The sequence below is a fragment of the Candoia aspera genome, chromosome 1 (assembly GCF_035149785.1).
Source record: "Candoia aspera isolate rCanAsp1 chromosome 1, rCanAsp1.hap2, whole genome shotgun sequence".
In the NCBI taxonomy this organism is placed as follows: Eukaryota; Metazoa; Chordata; class Lepidosauria; order Squamata; family Boidae; genus Candoia; species Candoia aspera.
This window is the reverse complement of record NC_086153.1, coordinates 14907674-14927612: the sequence shown is the minus strand read 5'-3', so window position 1 is coordinate 14927612 and position 19939 is coordinate 14907674. Positions and strand designations below refer to the sequence as shown.

The 19939-nt window shown below is 39.5% G+C and overlaps 1 protein-coding gene across 5 annotated transcripts in view; it reads left to right on the top strand.

Annotated features, from left to right (window-relative positions):
• The window catches only part of CUX1 (cut like homeobox 1), a 344892-nt gene that overhangs the window by 246872 nt on the left and 78081 nt on the right, over positions 1–19939 (top strand). For 2 of the 5 annotated variants that reach the window (XM_063297953.1, XM_063297935.1), the window contains one exon: positions 308–364. The exons of the other annotated variants lie outside the window; for them this stretch is intronic. In XM_063297953.1, coding sequence (XP_063154023.1) covers positions 308–364 — 57 coding nt within the window. The remainder of the gene's footprint in view (positions 1–307; positions 365–19939) is intronic. 5 annotated transcript variants of the gene reach the window in all.

Genomic DNA, 19939 nt, shown 5'->3' with positions numbered 1-19939 from the left:
ACCATAGATAGGGAATTTGGATAGATCCAAATTTAATGCTTGGTTGGGAATTACTAGGTTTCCATAGTTTCCCAATCCCATCAGTCACAGCCAGTCTGGCCAACAGTCAGGAGTATGAGGACTTGCAGTCTAGCTAATCTGGAGCACCACAGATTTGCCACTCCTGGCATAAAGGAAATGGAGGTCAGCTAGTTTGATTATGCTGCTTTCCTTTGATCAGCCTGATCCATTTACTGGGGCTTGCTTTGCTAGCACATTGTAACTTCTCTCATATCTCTTTCTTATCCTCCTCCTTTTCTTTCTCCAGTCCTTCATTCTGTGTCATCACTGCAAGACTCTCTTCAGCAGGGATGCGCAAGCTCAGGTAATCAGCTGCTTCATTATGAAATCTGTTGCTTTGTTGTGCTACACGTTTCTCTTTCTAACAGAACAGGTGTGTAAGTGTGATGGTGGTGGGGAAACTTCTATTTATTTCTGATGTGTTAGAAAGCTGCCTTCCATTTCCTGGAATTATTTGTACTTATTTAAATTATCAGGTTTAACTCTTCACCCTTTTCTTGTTGTATAGCTTGTTTTCCAATGTCAGAATCATAGAAAAGAGCAATATGGTATGGGTGGAAGGGGAAGAACCATAACGTCACCTGTCACAATAGCTAAAATTTCACAAATCACGTAACATTTTTAGAAATTAAAAGTCTGCAGACAGCCTCTAGAACAACACTGTAAGACTCCTAAGGTTGTTTATGAAGCATTTTGGGCTCTGAATAAATAGGTGGTAGTGGTACAACCAGAAGGAAAAATGTCGTGATTTTTTTTTTGTTTCCTCCTCATTTTTAGTTTTCCATGGAATTTACACACATACCGATTCCCTTCTGATTTCTTACCCTTACAATAACTTTTGTATATGTGTCCCTCCTAGTCCTCCAAATTATTGGAATTCAGCTTTTCTGAATTTTATCTTAGATTCATTAAACTGATGCTTGTGATGTTCCCAGCAGAATTAACTGGAAAAGTCATTACAACAAAACGGAGTGCTTTATAGATGTGTGTTGAACAACATTTATTTAAAACATTGATGAGTTCCTCTTCAATTCAGAGATTTCCAGGGTGGTGTATAGCATCTGCAAAAAGATAAGGGCTGGATCTAAGCTCAGTTAGGCTGAAATCCTATGCATGTATTCCTACCCAATCTAGATTTCACTACCTTTCAAGTTGCTGTGTAAATTAAATAGGAGCATGGAGCCATGGGGGAAGCCTTAAATTCTTAGGTTTATTCCCACTTTTCAAACAAATATCCCAACAACTTGCATAAATTAAAGAAGTATGAGAGAGAAACTGAAGTTTTCATAGTAAAAAGATAAAATGCTCAAGAGTAGTGGTGCAGAGGGGAAGGGAAAAGCAAGAAACCAGCTTGTAAAGGTCAGAATAAGAGATTTAATGGTAAATGGCACTCACATCTTCTTATGATCAGCTGAACTTTGCTGGCAGTCTTGCTGGGATAGAGTTGCAATTGAGGAAAATTCTCTGCAGCATCCAATAGCTGGAGACCCCTTGCCAAGAAGTTCTGCTGGGAGGTCAAAAAAGCAGCCACCTCCAGACTAGGAGAAGAGTGCAAAATCTGCTTCTCTGCAGGCTCAAGACAACTGTCAGTTGGAAATAAGTGTTAATTTTGGTAGGGAGGGAGGGAAGAGACAGTCTCTCGGTAACTGTTGTTGCTCCTTTGATGAACGCAGCCAAAATTGCCTTTTTCTTCCATAATATTCCTCCTGAGAGGGAGGAAATGATGCCTCCCGATCACCCAAGTAGTGTTCAGTTTCGGTGTTAGTTCCAGGTTGGGGACACAAATACCCAGTTGCTGGGGAATAAAGATGGGAGATGGGCACTCAGAGGCATCTGGATGGCCACTGTGAGAACAGGATTGCTGGGACTGTCCATTAACTGAACTGAATAATGGTATTTTGTAAAGTGCTTTTTTTAAGGCTGATTATTTAACAGACCATAGATACAGAATTCAGGTCCTTGTGTTTGTGTGTATGATACATGATACAAATCATGACAAACGCCAACATCACGTACTGCAGTAAAACCAGAAATGCCTAAAGTAAGTAGCCCATATGAGCCAATTTTTAAAAAGCTGAAGTATTTTAGATTGATCTTGAGTTTTCTAAATATATTGGCTAAACTCATACTAAAGTTGAATTAATGAAACTCTTTGGCTCACATAACATGCTGTGCCCAAACAAATAATATCCTGTGGCTTAACACTATGGCCTACCTCAACCATGTGTAAGACAATCATTGGATTCCCATTGTATGCTGAACCACAGACTGCCCAACCACATTTTAACTAGTGCAGACTACCCTGGTATATGAACTCAGCCATCAAAAGTAATCTTAAATGTAATATTTCCCTCTCATGTTTTAGCATTCATACTGGAAAACAGGCTGATGGCAGAGTAAACCAGTGCATGCCTGAAAATTGAAATGACCAGATACATCTCATATGGAGAGCCATGTGGCCTGGCCTACGAAGTCAATGGCAACCTCAAATATTTGCTTCTTATTTTCACTTCAAAAATTATTTCTCACTCTGTGGGGTAAGGGGGAGTGCCTGATTTTGTTTTCATGTGTTGAGAGAGAGAGAGAGAGAAATCTTTTATTATGCCTGTGGGCTTCAAAAAGCTGGAAGCAGCCTGGCTCACTCATCTCTGTGCTCTTTCTGATGGGCTGTGGGTGCAAACCCATTGCCTAGGAGTGTTATCATTAAGGATTTCCCTGTGTTTGAAATTGGAACTCTGTATCCGTGGATACAGTTCTGGGCATCTCATGAGACTTGCAAATGCTTATCTTCCTTCCTGGGTATCATTCATCATTTCAAGCTTTGTGGTGCTTAGAAGTGTGTAATTGTCATGGGAAGGGGTTGGAGAATCTAATTAAAGAGTTTTTAAAATTAAAATCACCTGTGAGATCATTTGTATTGTACAGTTTGATACAGCCTCTTCCAGTGATTAATTGAACTCCTCTAGTATCACAGGGAAGAGGGTCAGGTGGCAAGGTCATTGGCTGCCACTGGCTGGATTGCTCAGATTCTGGAAAGGAGTGAAGAAAGGGAAAAGAAATACCCAACTAAGGAAGTAGGCAGCGGGAAAGGGGAGATAGTGAGAGAAGCTTGGGAGAAAGAATGATGCAGACCCGTGCAGGAAGGAGCATGGAGAGGAGAAGGCAAGTGATATGATCAGGGTCAAAAAGAAAGAGGAGGCACATGGCCAAGACCTCCAAAGGCAAGAAACCACAGATCTGATTTTAAGTAACTGACCAAATTACTGGCTGCAAGCTTGTAGTCACTTTATATAATACACTTAAGCCACAAATGTTGTAAAGAAAAAATTCTTACTCCAAAGAAAACATTTATTTGGGGAACAGTAGTTGGTCCAACAGTTACTCTGTTAACTCTGGGCCCAGGAGGCCTATCTTCCCATTCCCACATAGCCTGGAGAAGGCCTCTGCCTCTCCACTGTTGTTTTGCAGACCAAGAGCTGTGAAATCCTTTCCCACAAGGCTCGTCTAAGACAAAGAATGTAAAAACCCTTTGCCTATGAAAATGCTGCTTTATGCATGAATGCCAGAGGATGATTGGTACTAGCAAATGCATGATTTAAGGGAGGGGTGTGCAATCTTCTTGGGACTGAAGGCCATGCTTGGCCTTCTAATGGCATGCTGGGGCTATACTTCAGAAACTGGACAAGACCAGGACAAAAACTAAATTGAATTAAATTTGATATTACAATTAAATGTAACTAATTAAATATAGTTAATATGTTTATCCCTTGTGTATTTAATCATTTTCCTTTCTGTCATATTAAAATTACAAGTTTATTTATTTATCAAATTTTTATCACTGCCCATCTCCCTCCACAAAGAGGGACTCTAGGCGGTTGGCACCAATTTCTGAAGTGCTCTCAAAACTACAGACAAATCTTGGGTGGGGACCTAAATGCTGGAGGAGAGTTCCAATGATATTGTTGTGGAATTCTGAGTAAAGAAACAATATGCTTGGAAGCCTTTGAATCTAGCATCTAAGATATGACCCAGAGAATGGACTGTGAGGCAAACCATTGTAATGTGGTGGCTTGGCCCAGAAACAAGCTAAGGGCAGAGTACATTGGTTTGAAGCCTTTTAGAGCCAGAAATGTGAAATCCAGTTAGATGCACTTTGTTTTGCACCTGTAATTTGCTCCAAAAATAACCTACTGGCTTTGTGGTCTACAATTTTTTCATCCTGGTGCCAGCAATTCCAAACCTAACATTTTGTAATGGAGAAGGAGCTGAAATCTGCTAGTGGATCTGTTAGTTTACACACACATTCAAGGATCAACTGTGAAGCTGGAAGTGGGGGAACAGTAGCAAGCCCTTTGCGGTTAGTTAGCAACTGCAAGCAGAAGCATTCAAGTTTGAGGGCTCTGGCATATGGTTCCATTAGCCTTGGTTGCATAAGAGAGCTCCTTGCTGGTGGGACTGCAGGGTGTTTCTGTATGGGTAAGCAATGGAACTGGGAGCTGTGGGGTGAAAAGTAGATTTTGAGGGTGGATTATTGCTGCTGCTTGGATGGTGCCTTCAAATTGATTCTACTGTGGTATAGTAAAACATGAAAAGTCAGCAAGATTTATATCCCTAAAGCAAAGAAGATGGGTTCTTTAATGGACATTTGTGTGTGTGTGTGTGTAATTTTTTAGAGAATAAAAACAATACAAATTCTTAAAGAAGTAAGTAAAGTATTAAGTGAAAAAAAGATGCAAAGAAAGAAATAGAAAAGAAAAAGATATAAAGAAGCGGCTTCTGATCTTCTTAACAGCAGTTACAAGTACATTTATATTTTACCCTCTCTTTCTAAGGGTAAAACATAATTTATTTCTTTCCATAGTCTACCCTTTCTAATCATCAAACCCATAAATCACAAGTTCATATATTTTCTTTTTTCAGCAAAAAGTCCATAAGGGTTTTCAGTCACTAATAAATGTGGTTATTGTCCTTTCGTTAATCAGACAAGTCAATTTTGCCATCTCTGCTAACTCTGTCATCTTCATCAGCCGTTCCTCCATTGTGGGTATTTCAGGGTCTTTTCATTTTTGTGCATATAATAATCTTGCAGTTATCAAATATAAAAACAATCTTCCACTACTTCAATGGACATTTGTAAAAAAAAGTTGGATGCTTAAAATTCTCATGACTGCAGTATCAATTTACTGTTCAATTGTGGGTATTTCAGAGTCTTTTCATTTTTGTACATATAATAATCTTGCAGCAGTTATCATATATAAAAACAATCTTCCATAACTTTGAAGGACATTTGTAAAAAAAAGTTGGATGCTTAAAATTATCACGACTGCAGTATCAATTTACTGTTATGTTCTCGGTTGGGTGAGGGCACAGTCCTGAGGAGCAATCCTGAAAGACTTTTTTAACTAAATAATGAACAAAACTATATAGCCCACTCTTGTGAAAACGTAAGACAGTCTGATGCTGACTCAGGTGATTGGTCTGTGTAGCCCAGTATTATGTAGAGTAATTCATCAAGCCAAGCCAAGCTTTTTAACCAGGAGAGTCTAGTGGTTAAATACGAATTTTTCAGTTTGGAAAGCATTTTGATTGATAGTATATCCAAGAACTCAGATAAAGGATTTTTCTAAGACAGTTGGCCATGCTTCCTAGGAATACTGGAAGCTTAGTCCCAGCACACATTGGTGGGCAACATGTTGGAGAAAGCTGCTTTGACTAAATGATAACACATGTTTTTTCATGCATAAGAAATTTAGGGAAACTGCCGTGGTGCGTGTGTTCTATACTTCCTCAAATGTTTGTAATAGATTTTCAAACACATTTAAAAATTGGATAAAACACAAATTCTGACATAGTTGATTTTTGCTGAGAGAGCAAGATTCCAGTTACCATGCCCTGGTGATTTTGAGCAAGTCTACCTCTTAGCCCAGGGTTTCTCAGCTAGGGTACCGTGGCACCCTAGGGTTCCGTGAGAGGTCACTAGGGGTTCCCTGGGAGATCACTATTTAAAAAATCATTTCAAATTCAGGCAACTTCACATTAAAGAGGCAAGTTCTATTCTTTATTTTTAGTTTAAGAACACTGTGGATGCCTGTAATATAAGCCTACCCATGAAACCAATATAATAATTTTGGAGCTTCTGGCCTATATTTGAGCCTGAATGTGCAGGGGTTCCCCGAGGCCTGAAAAATATTTTAAGGGTTCCTCTAGGGCCAAAAGGTTGAGAAAGGTGGTCTTAGCCCAACCTCACATGAGGATTACAAGTAGAAAATCATGCTGTGAAAAAATAAAAGTTGCATACTTTAGACAGCCAAGCTTCATAATGGATAAAACAGAAATGAAAGACTTGCAAAATTCCAGATGTTATTGGACATAACTCCCATCATCCCTTACCAGTAGCCATGCTGGCTGGTATTGATTGTACTGTATGTGAATTAGTATCTGGATGACCACAGGTTCCTCATCCCTGCTTAAGCAACCATGCTGTAATTGGCTGATTGGTTTAAGAATGTTTGAAATCATTAGAAGTTAGACATTTCTCTTCTGTCATGTTAACTGAATGGGAATTAACTGTCCTCTCAATTTAAGGCAGGATTTTTAAAAATAGAAATACTTTTAAAAAAAACTGCAGATGACAAATGTTATCTTAGATGAAACATTCCCTTCTGTGTAAACAAGAAAGGGGAATAATTTTTCAAATGCCCTCTTGCAAAACAAAGTATGTTTCTGTGTTAAAACTACTGCTTTTCTCATAAGTGGTTTGTGCAGATGTAATCATGCAATTAATCAAGTTAGAGTTATTTAATGGGGTTTCCCAACCTATCTGTATCACTCCTGAGTCTGAAGTTTTTCAGCTGCTGAATTTTGGCTTTGTAAATAGATGCAGCCAGGAAACAACCATCCCATCCCCTACTGAGATTGAGTAGACTCTGTTGCCTGATTATTATCTCCTTCATTGAAGCCATTTATTTCCAGCTCTGGTGTAGTATAGCTAAAACACATGAAAAGATAATCTGTTCAGTTCTTTGGGTAGAAATTATGCCAGTGTCTAAGCTAGATGAATTGGTCAGCACTGATTCGAGAATGGCAGAAGGGGAGATGATTACAAGTCGTCAAAGCTACATTGTGAGGGGTCGGGAAGTGGAAATGCCCTTGCGCTCTCAGCTGACTCGTAATAATCAAGTCCCTTCAATATATAAACATTACGTATGGATATATAAATAATAACGGGGGATATATTTAAATCCTACTGCTTCAGAGCATTAACGTAATCCAGGGTCAGGAATTTGGTTTTCTTACAAATATGTCTTGAGTCTCCCTCACCACAAAGCAATTTTACATCTATGTCCTGGAAAATAAAGAATTCGGAGACTTAGTGTATAGAGCTCCCATGAGAGTAATCCATCAAAGCCAGTGACTGTTGAAATTAAATGAGCAAGTGAACAGGATGAACCATGTGGACGACTAGTGGGGGAAAAACCAGAAGCATTTCAGTGTTAGTCCCTTCAGAACCGCTTAACGTGTAACAGTAAAAATTCATTCATTCAATTTCTATATATGAATTTCTATATATGAATTTATATTTATGAATTTATATTCATATATAAATGGACAGTTTGGGACTGTACCACTTCAAGGCATCTTAATGCTACATTGTGAGGGATTGTAGAGATGTCAGTCCAACCAGGTAGACCAGACTAAGAAGCCAATGCCATATAGGTCAGGGCTACTTTTATTGTAACATCTATAGTAACAGAATCTTGCAAGTCTGCAGGTGCTTCCCTTTGCCTCACTTTATCTTTGAACTCGGGAAGGGCCCGTTTGAGATGTTTACTCAAACTAATTTCTTAGCCCAGGTTCAAGCCCCTCTTATCTGACTGTGGCCTTGGTTGCAGCTCTTCCTCCTGCCCTTCAAGGCAATTCCCTATTCCCTCTACATGAATTTGAAAGCATGCAAGAATTATTCACAGCACAAGACTGTTTTACTCGATTTCACTACGTATCCATGCAACTGTCAGTCTCTTTCAGTTAATTGGGAGTTAGCCTTCAAACGTACCTCCATGTAAAAAGGTTATGCATAGCTGTATACATAGCAAGTGGACACACTAAACTTTTCTCGCTACAGCTTTATGACTTGAAGGAAATAAGATGCAAAGCAGCATCTAAGCAATCTGATCCCTAGCTCCATCCTGGATCTGCAGTGCAGCAGCATAAAGTCTAGAAAGCTACAACTTTCTTCTGCAAAACTTGGGCCCAGTTTATATGTAGCAGAATCATACAGAAAAGCTGGTCCTTTCCATTTGAGTCAGAAAGTAGGAGCTTACATCTTTTCAGCATCTTTTGAATATTCTACTTTGGGGACTCTTGTATAGGGAGAAAGATTCTGGGTGAACCTGTTCTCTGGCCCTATAGGGAAGTCCATTTCCAGAGCAATACTGTATTTAAAAGGCAAGTCTTTCATACACGCGCACACGCACACACACACACACACACACACAAGAGGAAATACCTGGCAGCAACTTAACCAATTATTTCACTGAAATGCGATATACCCTCACAGAAGAGTTCTCACCGAAATGATCAGTCTAGATCAGTATTTCTCAACCTCAGCAACTTTAAGATGTGCAGACTTCAACTCCCAGAATTCCCCAGCCATGCCGAGGTTGAGAAACACTGGTCTAGACCATGAGACTTCACGTAGGCTGGGCTCATGTTGCTAGCGGCTTCTTTGTACATGCTGTTCCTCTGACGTTGAAAACTAGCAAGATAGGGGGAAAGACTGTAGCATACTGTTCCCCTGGCCACCATTGTTTCTGCATGCAGGGAATTTGGGCTTTTTTCAGGGATCTGAAGAGGTACAGCTGAGATACACATTAAGCTGGGCTGAAATCATCCTTACCCTGGCATTTTGACATAGCAAATGTTCCTCAAAACAACAGTCCCCCCCCCCACTTATTTCCCTGCAATAACATCTACCTTCAGAAAAAAGATATTAGAAAAAAGGTCATAATAAGAACAGGTGGCAAAATTATCACTCCTTTTATCTTTCTCACTACCACTGTTCTTACATTTTCCCAATGTAAATCATAGATTCAACTGTTGCTTTTGTTCCATATCTGATTCTCTTCCCCTTTCTCCCCCCTCCTTCCCCCACATTTTCCTATTTGGAACTGGGATCCTAAAAATAGTGCCAATCAACTGGCAGATGTTGCATTTGCCCTTTTGCTGAAGGGACAAGAATTAGTCTGTCAGTTGGTACCTAAATAAAGCAGTGAAAACTGCCTTTTGTACAAAAACTTTGCAATTACAATCCTCAGAGCTTGCAGTGCTTTATTTCATTTTATGTTGGGAGGCAGGGGCAAGAGGGGCATATTCAGTAAGCAAATGTAGGAAGGTGTCAACATCCAGTAGCACATCATCACTGATTCCATGGGATTGTAGATAAGAACATCCTGCCATGTTAACAGTTGCCAAGACCTGTTAACACAACCTATTCATATAAATTGTGAGGTGTAGCCATCTTTTGGGCTATTGTGTCAATCCATCTCCACAAACATATCATGTAAATGAAAAAGGGATTAAAAGTTATTAAAAATTAAAAACCACCAGTTAGAACCAGCCTTGCTCGACCTGGTGACTTCCAAATGTGCTGGACAAAAAGTCTCAGAATTTCCAACCAACATGCCTGCACAACACTGCAAAAGACTGCATTAAACCTTTGTGGTTTTTTTATGTCTAGGAAAACAAGCAGCAAGTGATCCAGTTTCATGGATGAAAAAGTTTTCCTCTTTATAGGACTGTCACATCTGTCCTGCAGAAATCTGGATGACCATTAGATGGCAGCAAAGATTCAGAGAACTCCAGCTGTTTGCTGCACTCTAATGATTGTCTGAATGTTGTTGCTGTTGTTGTTTTTTGCAGGCTAGGTATGGTAGTCCTAATCGGCTCCCTTGGGAATACTGATTGTCTCAAAAACCTAACAATGGTTTGCTGTCAAAGCAAGTACTGCATTATATAGCTCTTATTGTCTGTCATTATATCAAAACCCAATGAAAGGGTTCTTTTCCCAATACACAGGTAAATGGTGGAGCTCCCTGATGTGGCTTGGTCCCCATTCAGATGCTTTGAAAGAGCATCTTTCTTCAATTCATAAAGGATAAAGCTATCAGGTACTATAGCCAAAATGGTTACGTCTTTAAGGTCTAAGGTCTATTAACTACTCTATTTATCTAAAAAATAGATTTTCCCCAACATTAAAATGGGAAGGTTGTCTTAAATTTAGTAAGAATCTAGTAATGTAAAAAGTGAGGGATCCTGCATAATTTTTCTTTGAGTGGCGGGGGGGAAGACTTGTCTTAAATTCAGGATTGTGTTCCTTTGTGTTAAATACAATCCCACAGGAACTATAGCTACTATAGGAAACAGGAGTCTAGACTGGAGGGGCCTGTATCAGCCCTGTCCTATATTCTTTACTCTTGCCTTGCTTCCCCCCCCACCCCTACTCCTTCCTCTCATGCCTATAATTAGATTATAAAATTGTCAGCATGGCTGGCCCTGCTTGTTTTTTAAATCTTTGTACAGTGCCTGGAAACTTTAGGTGCTATATAAATAATGAATAGCAGCTTTAACAATGGGTTAAAGTTACCTGATGTAAACCAGCTAGCGTGGCCTCCTATTTGTTTCAATGCAATTTGCGCAGAACTTCCACAGAGAATTCCTCATTATGTTTTGATAATCTGTTCCAAGAGAATTAATTTTCTGCCACCCTCTCAACCTTTATTTATTTAAAATAAAATTTAAAATGTGCACTAATTACCAGTGTTGGGGAGGGGGCCCATGGAGAGGCCGGGGGGCGGGGGTAGAGCCAAAGAATACAATTGTCCTTCTAATACTTTGCGGGAGAAAGAGGGAGAGAGAGAGAGGATATCCATGTAGAAATTTGGGCCCTGAGCTAGACTAGCACTGGGATTCCCCAGGGACAACTGAAAGATGTTATAATCAATTACCACATCATAACACTGATCTATGATAATTACTGAGCCTTCCTCCTGAGACAGTGCAGCAGTTGGCTGGGATGCTGTTCATTCATGGTCCACTGCCTGATTAATATGCAAATAATAGGATGATTGCATGATGAATGTGGAAAGAGAGTTGGCTGGTAGCGCGCCTACTGAAGCAGGAAGATGATAAATTACTTTTTACTGACTGTCCTACATATAAGTACCCGCTCTCAACAGATTTTTTTTTAAATCACAAATTTCACAATTTCAGGAAAGCAGGGATAGTGTGTCTGTGAGGATGTATAAAATAATGTATCTTAATGCATCTGTTAGGCTTTCCGGAGGACCATGGAACTAACACTGTGTCTCAGAAGCCGGAAGGTAGGTTCTGCATAGAACATCATAAAGCCAGACCACTCTGTTAACTTTGCTGTCCTGTGGTGAAGTGTTATACGTTCAGCTAAAATGGATGTGAAGCCAGAAGTAGGAGGAACAGTATCTGTGCTGGCTGAGTGTCTAGAATGCTGCAGATTCCAAGTTCAATCCCAAGCATCATCAGTTAAATAATCCCAAATTGTGGGACTGGATAAAGGATTCTGTTGGAGAACTTGGAAGCTTTTTTTCTTTTTTTAAAGAAAGACTACAGTGTATAGTTTAACAGTTCTCATTCCATTTGAGAAAAGTGAATTTGGTTTAAAATTTCCTTTGCAAATGGAAGAGAATTGGGGGGAAATTCTCAAGGGGAAATTCCTATGCCGTGTTCTGCACTTACTTGATTTTGAGGTAGCCAAGGGGTGTATGAGAATGCTCTATCTTTCATTGTAAAGTCATCTCTCTGATGGGGACGTAAGACAGATTTTGGCATTACGTTATGCTAGACTAGATAGATCAATAGTTATAAAGAAGTCAGTAATGGGATTTTAAGCAGAATAGAGGGCTGAAGTCTTCAGAAATAACTTGGTTGGTATTAATACCCCTTGGCAAGAGTGTAGATAAGTCTACGTCCCGAGGAAGGTGTGAATATTATTAGGAGGTTCTGTGAAGAAAGACTGAAGATAGAACTGGGTGGGAGATGAAGCCACACTTAACCACTTAGAAGATCCTTCCCTAGAGGAGGCAAAATCTAGTGCTTTGCTCATTCTGAGGCAGGACTAAATTTCATGGGCTTAAGTTCCTGAAAGATTTGGGATGAACTTTAGAGAAATTTCTTAATGATTTGATAACTAAACCACTTAACTCAGAGAGGATGGTAGCCTACTGGAGGTTTTTTTTTTTTTTTTTGCAAGCAGAAACAAGGCAGCCATCTGTGAGGGTTCTCTAACTCTGAATCTAGATGTCTTGTATTAAGCAGGGGATGCTGGCCTAGATGTCTTGGATGGCTCTTTCCAACTCATGAAGCCCCACCAGGAAGTTCTTCTCTAGTTTGTGATGCCCACTATTTTGATGGAGAGTGTGGCAAGATACGAGCATAGCTCTGCTGTGACACTTGGCTTAAGCCATGCAACTGGAAAATTGATTGATTGATTGATTGATCACTCACTTTTATATCCCGCAAATATGAATGTACTCTTGGCTCACAGCATATGACAGAACAATATATTATATTAAAAATCAAGAATACAAAAACTTACAATCAGAACAGCGTCTGGCTTCAACCCCCAAACACACTCTGAAAATACATCATTTTCAGCTGCTTCCAGAAGGCAACTAAAGTTGTGGCCAATCAAACATTCCAGAGGGTTGGCCCAATTACAGAAAAGTAATGCTTCTGGGCTTAGGCCCCCCAAACTCTCAGAATGGACATTAAAAATTAGTTTGACATCATGCACACTAAATGAAATGTGTCAGAATATATTTTTAAAAAAACTTTTATTACTGTGTACAATTCTGAGTACCACATTTCCAGAAAAATATTGACAAGTTAGAGTAGGAGGGTTCAGGGCCTTGAGGACATGCCCTGTGAGGACAGCTTGAAGGAACTTAGGATCTTCTGCCTTGAACACTGAGAGGAGATACAATATCCATGTTTAGGCAGATAAAAGGATCCCATAAGATGGTCAAGAACTATTTTGTAAACTATTTCGGTTAAATGTAAAGAAAAGCCTCCTTGCAGTAACATCTGTACAGTAATGGAACAGTTTACAAGAAGAGCTTGGGCAGCTACCTCTTGAGGATGGTTTATTAGGTTTTCTTGTGCCCCAGAGGGCTGGACTATATCATCTGTAGGGTCTGTTTACTCCGCAATGAGGCTACCTTTTTTATTCTTGCAATGAGCTTGTACACTGACTTTATACCATATTCTCAAAACAATCCAGTGAGGTAAGATAGGCTAAGATTTGATCTGGTTAGGCTTGGATCAGATAGCAAGAATATTTAAAATACAAAGAGAGAAACTTTCAGAAGTAAGTCAAACATCTGTGAATGGGACATAGCCTAACAGATTTAGTTGCTGCCTATCAGTTCTACTTGAGAGGCTATGACTACACACTGTTTTCCCTTAAGTAATTCTTGAAACCATAACATGGTAAAAAGGTAGTACAGTCCTGGGTTCTTCACCATAGATCATCTCTTCCCACCCTCCTTACACACACAAACATACATACATCAACACATTTTCTCTCCATCCTCCCTCACGCTCCAATATCTTGACTCATTTGACTTTTCAGAAGAAGGCAGCATTCCTGTCTGAGAACTTTTACTGAGCAGCATCTCACCTTCTCACTTAGTACTTTTCCAACTGTGTTGTGGGAACAATGGAAGTCCAATAACGGCAGATGCACTCTCTACAAGACTTTCTTGCCTGCCACTGCTGCCTTTTCCCTGCTGCACACAGCCATATTGAGTATGTTTTAGATTCCATTCTCCAGTTTTTCATATGACAGTAATAAGCCTGGATTCTGAAGTGCATGTGCAACTTAGGATATATCATCCACATTTTTAGCAAACACAGAGGTGTTCCGTGGCAGCCACGTCAAGGCTTCTTGACAGGCCATTGAATGCAGATTGGAAAATATTGGCAAACCATTGCTATGCCACCTAGATTTCTCCCCCTACCTTTAAGATACTGAAATGGGAAGAAGGAATAACCTTGAGAAACAGGAGGAAGAGCCACTACCAAGACAGTGGTCAGATAAAAGGAATCTGAGTCTGGAGCAGAACCGTAACCTGAGAAAACATCTCAAACAAGACGCCTCTAGTTCTCACGAAGATAAAGGGAGGGAGGGGGGAAGCATATTCAGACTTGCAAGATTTTGTTACCATAACTTTATTATAAAAGTAGTATTGGCTTGCATGACTTTGGTTTCCTAGTCTGATCTACCTTGAAGGGCTGACAGATACTGGGTCAACTTGTGTTTGACAGGGGCATCCATGGGTCATCCAAAGTCAAGATGGCCACAACTGCCCAATCACAGATGCCATTTTAATTTTTTTTTTTTAACTTCCTTGTTTTTCACCCCTGTCTGAGTTCTGTCTGAAGCAAGAGCCAGAGTACGGAACCTTTCTGGTACAGTTCTGAACAGCTGCTTGCCCTCTCCAGTCGGTCCTTTCCCACCCTCCAGTGTTAATTTATACATTATTTTTGGATTTGACTAGTTTGGCATGAACCTGAAGCCTAGACCCTGGACTTAATGAGAAGTGGTCCATCAAACCCAACCGCCAGGAAAATACTGTCTGGGGTTTGCTGGAATGTCATGGCACGGCCTGTCATTTTGCTTCAGCAAGTTGTCCTTCCAAATGCACGGCTCGCCTTATGGCACGCCAGCAGTAAAAATGTCACTCCTGATAATTACTTCTTTGTGAAAACACTTGCTGACTTCCTACCTTCAAGCTATTTTTTACACAGTGGGAAGATAATAAGAAATGACTTTATCCTGACTGCTCAAATGAACACTAAATGGAATTTGGGTTTTTATTATTACTGGAAATCAAGTGGTGTTCACCGGAATTTAAGTAGTGGATCATATCAGCTATATTTTTTTGGTAAATTGCAGTAGCTCTGCTTTTTACCGTTCTCATTAATATGGAATGTGGCAGTTATATATATATATGTTGTCTTGAGAAGAAGGAAAAGTGAGGAGGTAGATTTTGCAGACTGTTTTTCTCCCAGGACTTTGTGTTTGAAATATTTAGAAGGAGGGAATATTGTTTTAATATTTTCTGTCCTTTTTTATGCTTGCACCCTTCTGAGGTGTTAAGAATGCAACACTCCAGATTCCCAACAAATTACTGTCCCTGGGGAGCTGTAAAAAATAGTGAGGAAACATTATTTTAGTGATCTTAAGAAAGCTTTTTTCACTTATATATAATCTAGAAACTTTGTTCTATGGGTAGAGAGGGGTTAACTCTTACTGGGGAGAAACGCTCTCTCCTACTGGCACTAAGGGGCCAGGCATGCCACAGTCTGGATTCCAAGGCTAGAATCATGTGATAGCACATTTATTTTTCAATGCAGAATTTCTTGATATGCTCATTATTGTATGCATCTTTCCTTTACATGTATACATTTTTGCATGCCATTTTTGAACCAAGAATTTGAGACAGAGGAAAAAACTCAAAAGATAATTACGTTCTAATTTCCATATAATCATCAAAATTTGAGCCAGTTTGGACTGGTGGGGAAAATAGGAGGAGGAAGGAATATTAGGTATGTTTGCCACCTTGAGTTATTTATAAAAATAATAAAGGCGGAATAAAAATTAAATAAATAAAATGTTGCTTGGAACTGTTCATTTATAAATACAGACAAAACAAAGTTCTCAGGCATCCCTGCTTGGAAAGGAAATACATTTTGCCTAAATTGTAGCTTGATTCAATTGCTGTTGCCTCAGATTTTCTTTTTTTTAATCCATACCTGCATGCTAACCTTCACATTTATGACTGTCTACAGCTTTGCTTCTTCATTGGTGCACAGTGGGGAAAGAACTCCAGTAAATATGTAACAAAACACATCTCTGCCTTCCTGGCTGCAGATCTCTTCCCCAGGACAATTCAGAGCAGAACATTTGTCTCCTTAGCAACTCTTTAAAATGAAGCCTTAATAGTACCCTTCCCATTGGATGAAAGGATTTCTCCTCTCAGCCATACTCTTCCATTGCATTCAACGTAGGTGTAGCTACTTTTGATCTAGTTCATGATCTGTCCCCATGACTATCCATGTAGCTGGACTTGTGTCTCACAAGCAAGGAGTGTAGTATCATAAATCAAAGCATACCTTTTTCAGTAGCTCACATAAGCTACAGTTTCCAAAAGAGCCTTCATTAAAATCAGTCTTGGAGAAAATGGAATATTTAGGAAAATAGCCTCAGGAAGATAACTTAGGAAAACTGTTGAGTGCCTCAAGAGTGAATCGGATATCGCAGTGCCAAACTTTTATGTAGATGCCACCCTAATTCTTTTTTAACTGGAAATGCCCTGAATTAAATGTGAGAGTTCCTGCCTGCTTATCATGTGCTCAACCACTGAGATACTATAAAGACAGGAAGAAAATGACACATCCGCTAGTAATTAAAACCGTTACATTCTGAAGGAGGAACTTGATTATCAAGTCACGTCTTAAGCTTCCCATTTGTGTTAGCAGAGAATTTTGAGAACAGTGAGGTTTAACTGAAAGCAAGTGAGGATCATGCAGCCCATTAATTCATGGTAGCGTTTCTGTGTTCCTTGAAAGACCCTTGCGGCCTTCTTATGCATGTGGTTCCTCACACATAGTCAAGTTTTTTCAGTGAAACACTCATGGGGCCTACCTGTATGAGCAATTTCTTTTCATGCAGCCTCATCCAGAGAACTATTTGTTTTACACCTTTTAGAACATTACTCAGCTAATGTGTGATACATACATGCTCATTACTTCTAAACTTAAAGCTGCTGGTAACCATCATGGGTATAGATATATGTCATTGGCAAAAAAAAACCCTATCCCTCTTTGTTGCTCAGCTGTAGCAACAGATCTTTCTAATGCAACTTTCCTGCCATTATCATTTTCCAGCCTCTACCCCTTGGTTTGTGTCTGCTGCTCTTTTCTAGTCATTACCTCTGGCCTCTTTGTCTTGTCAAGAGAACTGAGTGATGGGTGTTAGGCAAATGTACCCTGAAAAGCCTCTGTTATGGCTGGATTTTACAGCTGAGCCCGTTCAACACTGTTGTTGTGAGCTATATATTTTCCCCAGGAATGTAGAATATTCAGTTTCATTTTTCAGGCTTGATTTTTGGTGGTGGTGTTCTGTAAAGGGTGGTAATTGTCCACGTATGTTTCTTTTTATCTTACAAATTATTTTACCATTCTCTGTAAAGGTGTTCTGGAGGAAAGATTTCTGGGTGTTTAAAATATCTTCATTTTTTTACTCAGTATTAATGGAGTCCTGAATAGAGGGGTATAATGACAAATATAGAAATAGAATTAATCGCAGAGAACTTCCAGAACTGATAGAGCAAAGCCTGAAACACCTATTAGGATCTTTGTAATTTTCATGAGCTTGAGGAATGAGGCAAATGTTGAAGTGATTCAAAAATAAATTGTAGATGGGAAATCTAAATATCCCCCAGATTTGTGTTAACAAAATATGAAGTCGCCCTTGAAAATGGAGTAAAGATATATTATAAAACAGCTGTATGTTAAGTAAAGTATGTAAATGGGAGTAGGCTAACCTATTATTAGCAGTACAATTTAAGTAAAGAAGGTAAGTTATCTAAAGAACCTCTTCATCAAGCTATTACTGATTGCTTTAAAACTAGAGATTAGACAGTGTCCCCAGGTGGTTTTGTATCACAGAATACTTTAAAAATGTCAGGGGGAAGAGACAATGTCCAGCATCTATTCTATTAGAGAATTTTAATTTAGCATTCAAGTACTCATGAACAAAGGGAGTTGTCCTGAAGGTTGACTCATAGAACTACGCTATCTTGCATAGGATGGGCAGTTTGGGAAGTAATTCAAAGGACAACAAATAAATTGTCTTGGAGGAAGGAAAGAGAAACATTTATAGAGCTAAAGGAGAGGAGGGTTTTGGTTTCCCTGAGAACTAGGATTTCCCTGAAGCAAGAAGCCAGGATGACAGAATGGAGATGTTAGAAAGCCCCACCTCTCAGGGCTGTGATTCTGGGAGGCGGAGTGCCAGGACAGACTTCACACAGTCATTCAAATGAACCAGTCAGGTCTTTAATGTTCAGGTTTTTATTTTTTTTCTCTGCTCTGTTTTGTTTGACTTACAGTTTATCATTTCTTTTCTTTTCTTTTTTTTGTAGTAAGTTTAATTAAGTTTCAAGAGAGGAATAAAAACTACAGGAAAGCAAAAAACTACAAAGAAAAAAAAACTAAAGAGGTGTGGAAACACAAGAGAAAAATTTTTCAAATTCACAAAAAGATGCGGCTTCCGACTTTTAACAAGAGTATACAAAAATTTCCATAATCAATCCCTTATTCTATATTAAACCAAAACACCACATTATTTCTATAAATCATTCCACTTTAACACATAATAAAAATCACTAAGTACAGTGACTCCTCCCCCTTATATTAAAAGAAAGGGGAAAAAATTCTGACTGTTCCAGTGTTTGCATCCGTCGTTGTGGTAATCGTATCAACCCATCGCACTGAAGGTCTTCCTCTTTTCCGCTGGTCGCCATGGACTGCCAGAAGAACAAACAAATCAGTTTTAGAAGAAATGCAACTAGAACGTTCTCTAGAGGCGAAGATAACCAGGCTTAAACTCTCATACTTTGGGCACATCATCTCTTGGGGTACATATACTTATATATATATATATATATACACACACACACACACACACACACATATATACATACATACATATACACACACACACACACACACACACACAAATTGGTGATTTAGAAATGGGGTGGCCAGTCTTAGTGTCCCTTTAAGGCTGCAGCGCGTGCCTTAAAGTGACAAAATCCCCACCTCCCAGCTGGCTCTTACCAGTGGAACGTGAAATGCTGTTTGCAATCTTCTGGCTGCAAGCAGCTGTCCGGAAGACAAACGGGGTGATTCCAGGTATTTTCCTTTATCCAGAGAATGTTCTGGGCTTCAGGAAAACCTGCCTGAGCCCGAAAAAAATTACTACATTGTCAGTTCTGCCTGCTGAACCCACGAGTGCAGCTGTTCATTCCGTCATTCCCACCGGAAGCCAACTTACAGTTTATCATTCCACGTGCCGCCTTTTTCTGTAGCAGCCTTTAACCTGAACAAATAAGCATTGATGATTTTACGAAGCAGCCTTACTTATGGCTCTGAGAGGGCAAATTGGACTGATTCAGGTTGTCTAATACAGAGCAGCTGATTTGTTTTCATTATGTAATTAAACCAGAGCAGAACACAGATAAGCAAGAGATCTGTGAAAGAAATACTTAGAATTGCTTCGACAGTGGTTGCATATCTCTTCTATCATTCACGGATGGCAGATTGAAGAAAATAGGTAGCAAAGAGGTTCATTTAATTGGTGGGGTGGAGAGAATATGGTAAGAATGGGGGGCATGCAGTGGCAGCAGATCATTTCTTAACTTTTTAAAAATACCACTCTTTGGCTTTTCCAAAGATGGTAATAGAGAAGGTTCCCCCGTCATTTGAGTATGCCTTTAGCTACGCTGCTCCCTAAAAGGGGTGAACCAGTTTGCCCAAACATCATGTTAAACGTTTCAGCTCCATTTGGGCAGGAAGATGCTTTTGGCTTGATCTTAGTTCTGATCTGCTATCTACATATTTCCAGTGAAGTGCTCACCTAGTTCTTTCTAGACAAGGATTCTGGGGGGGAAAAAGAATTCACATCTGTTGAACTTCACCTTCCACAGTGATTACTGTGCGTAGTCAAAAACCAATTTTTTCAAGATGTTACCAAGGAGTTTTCCAGCCAGACCTGTTTGTT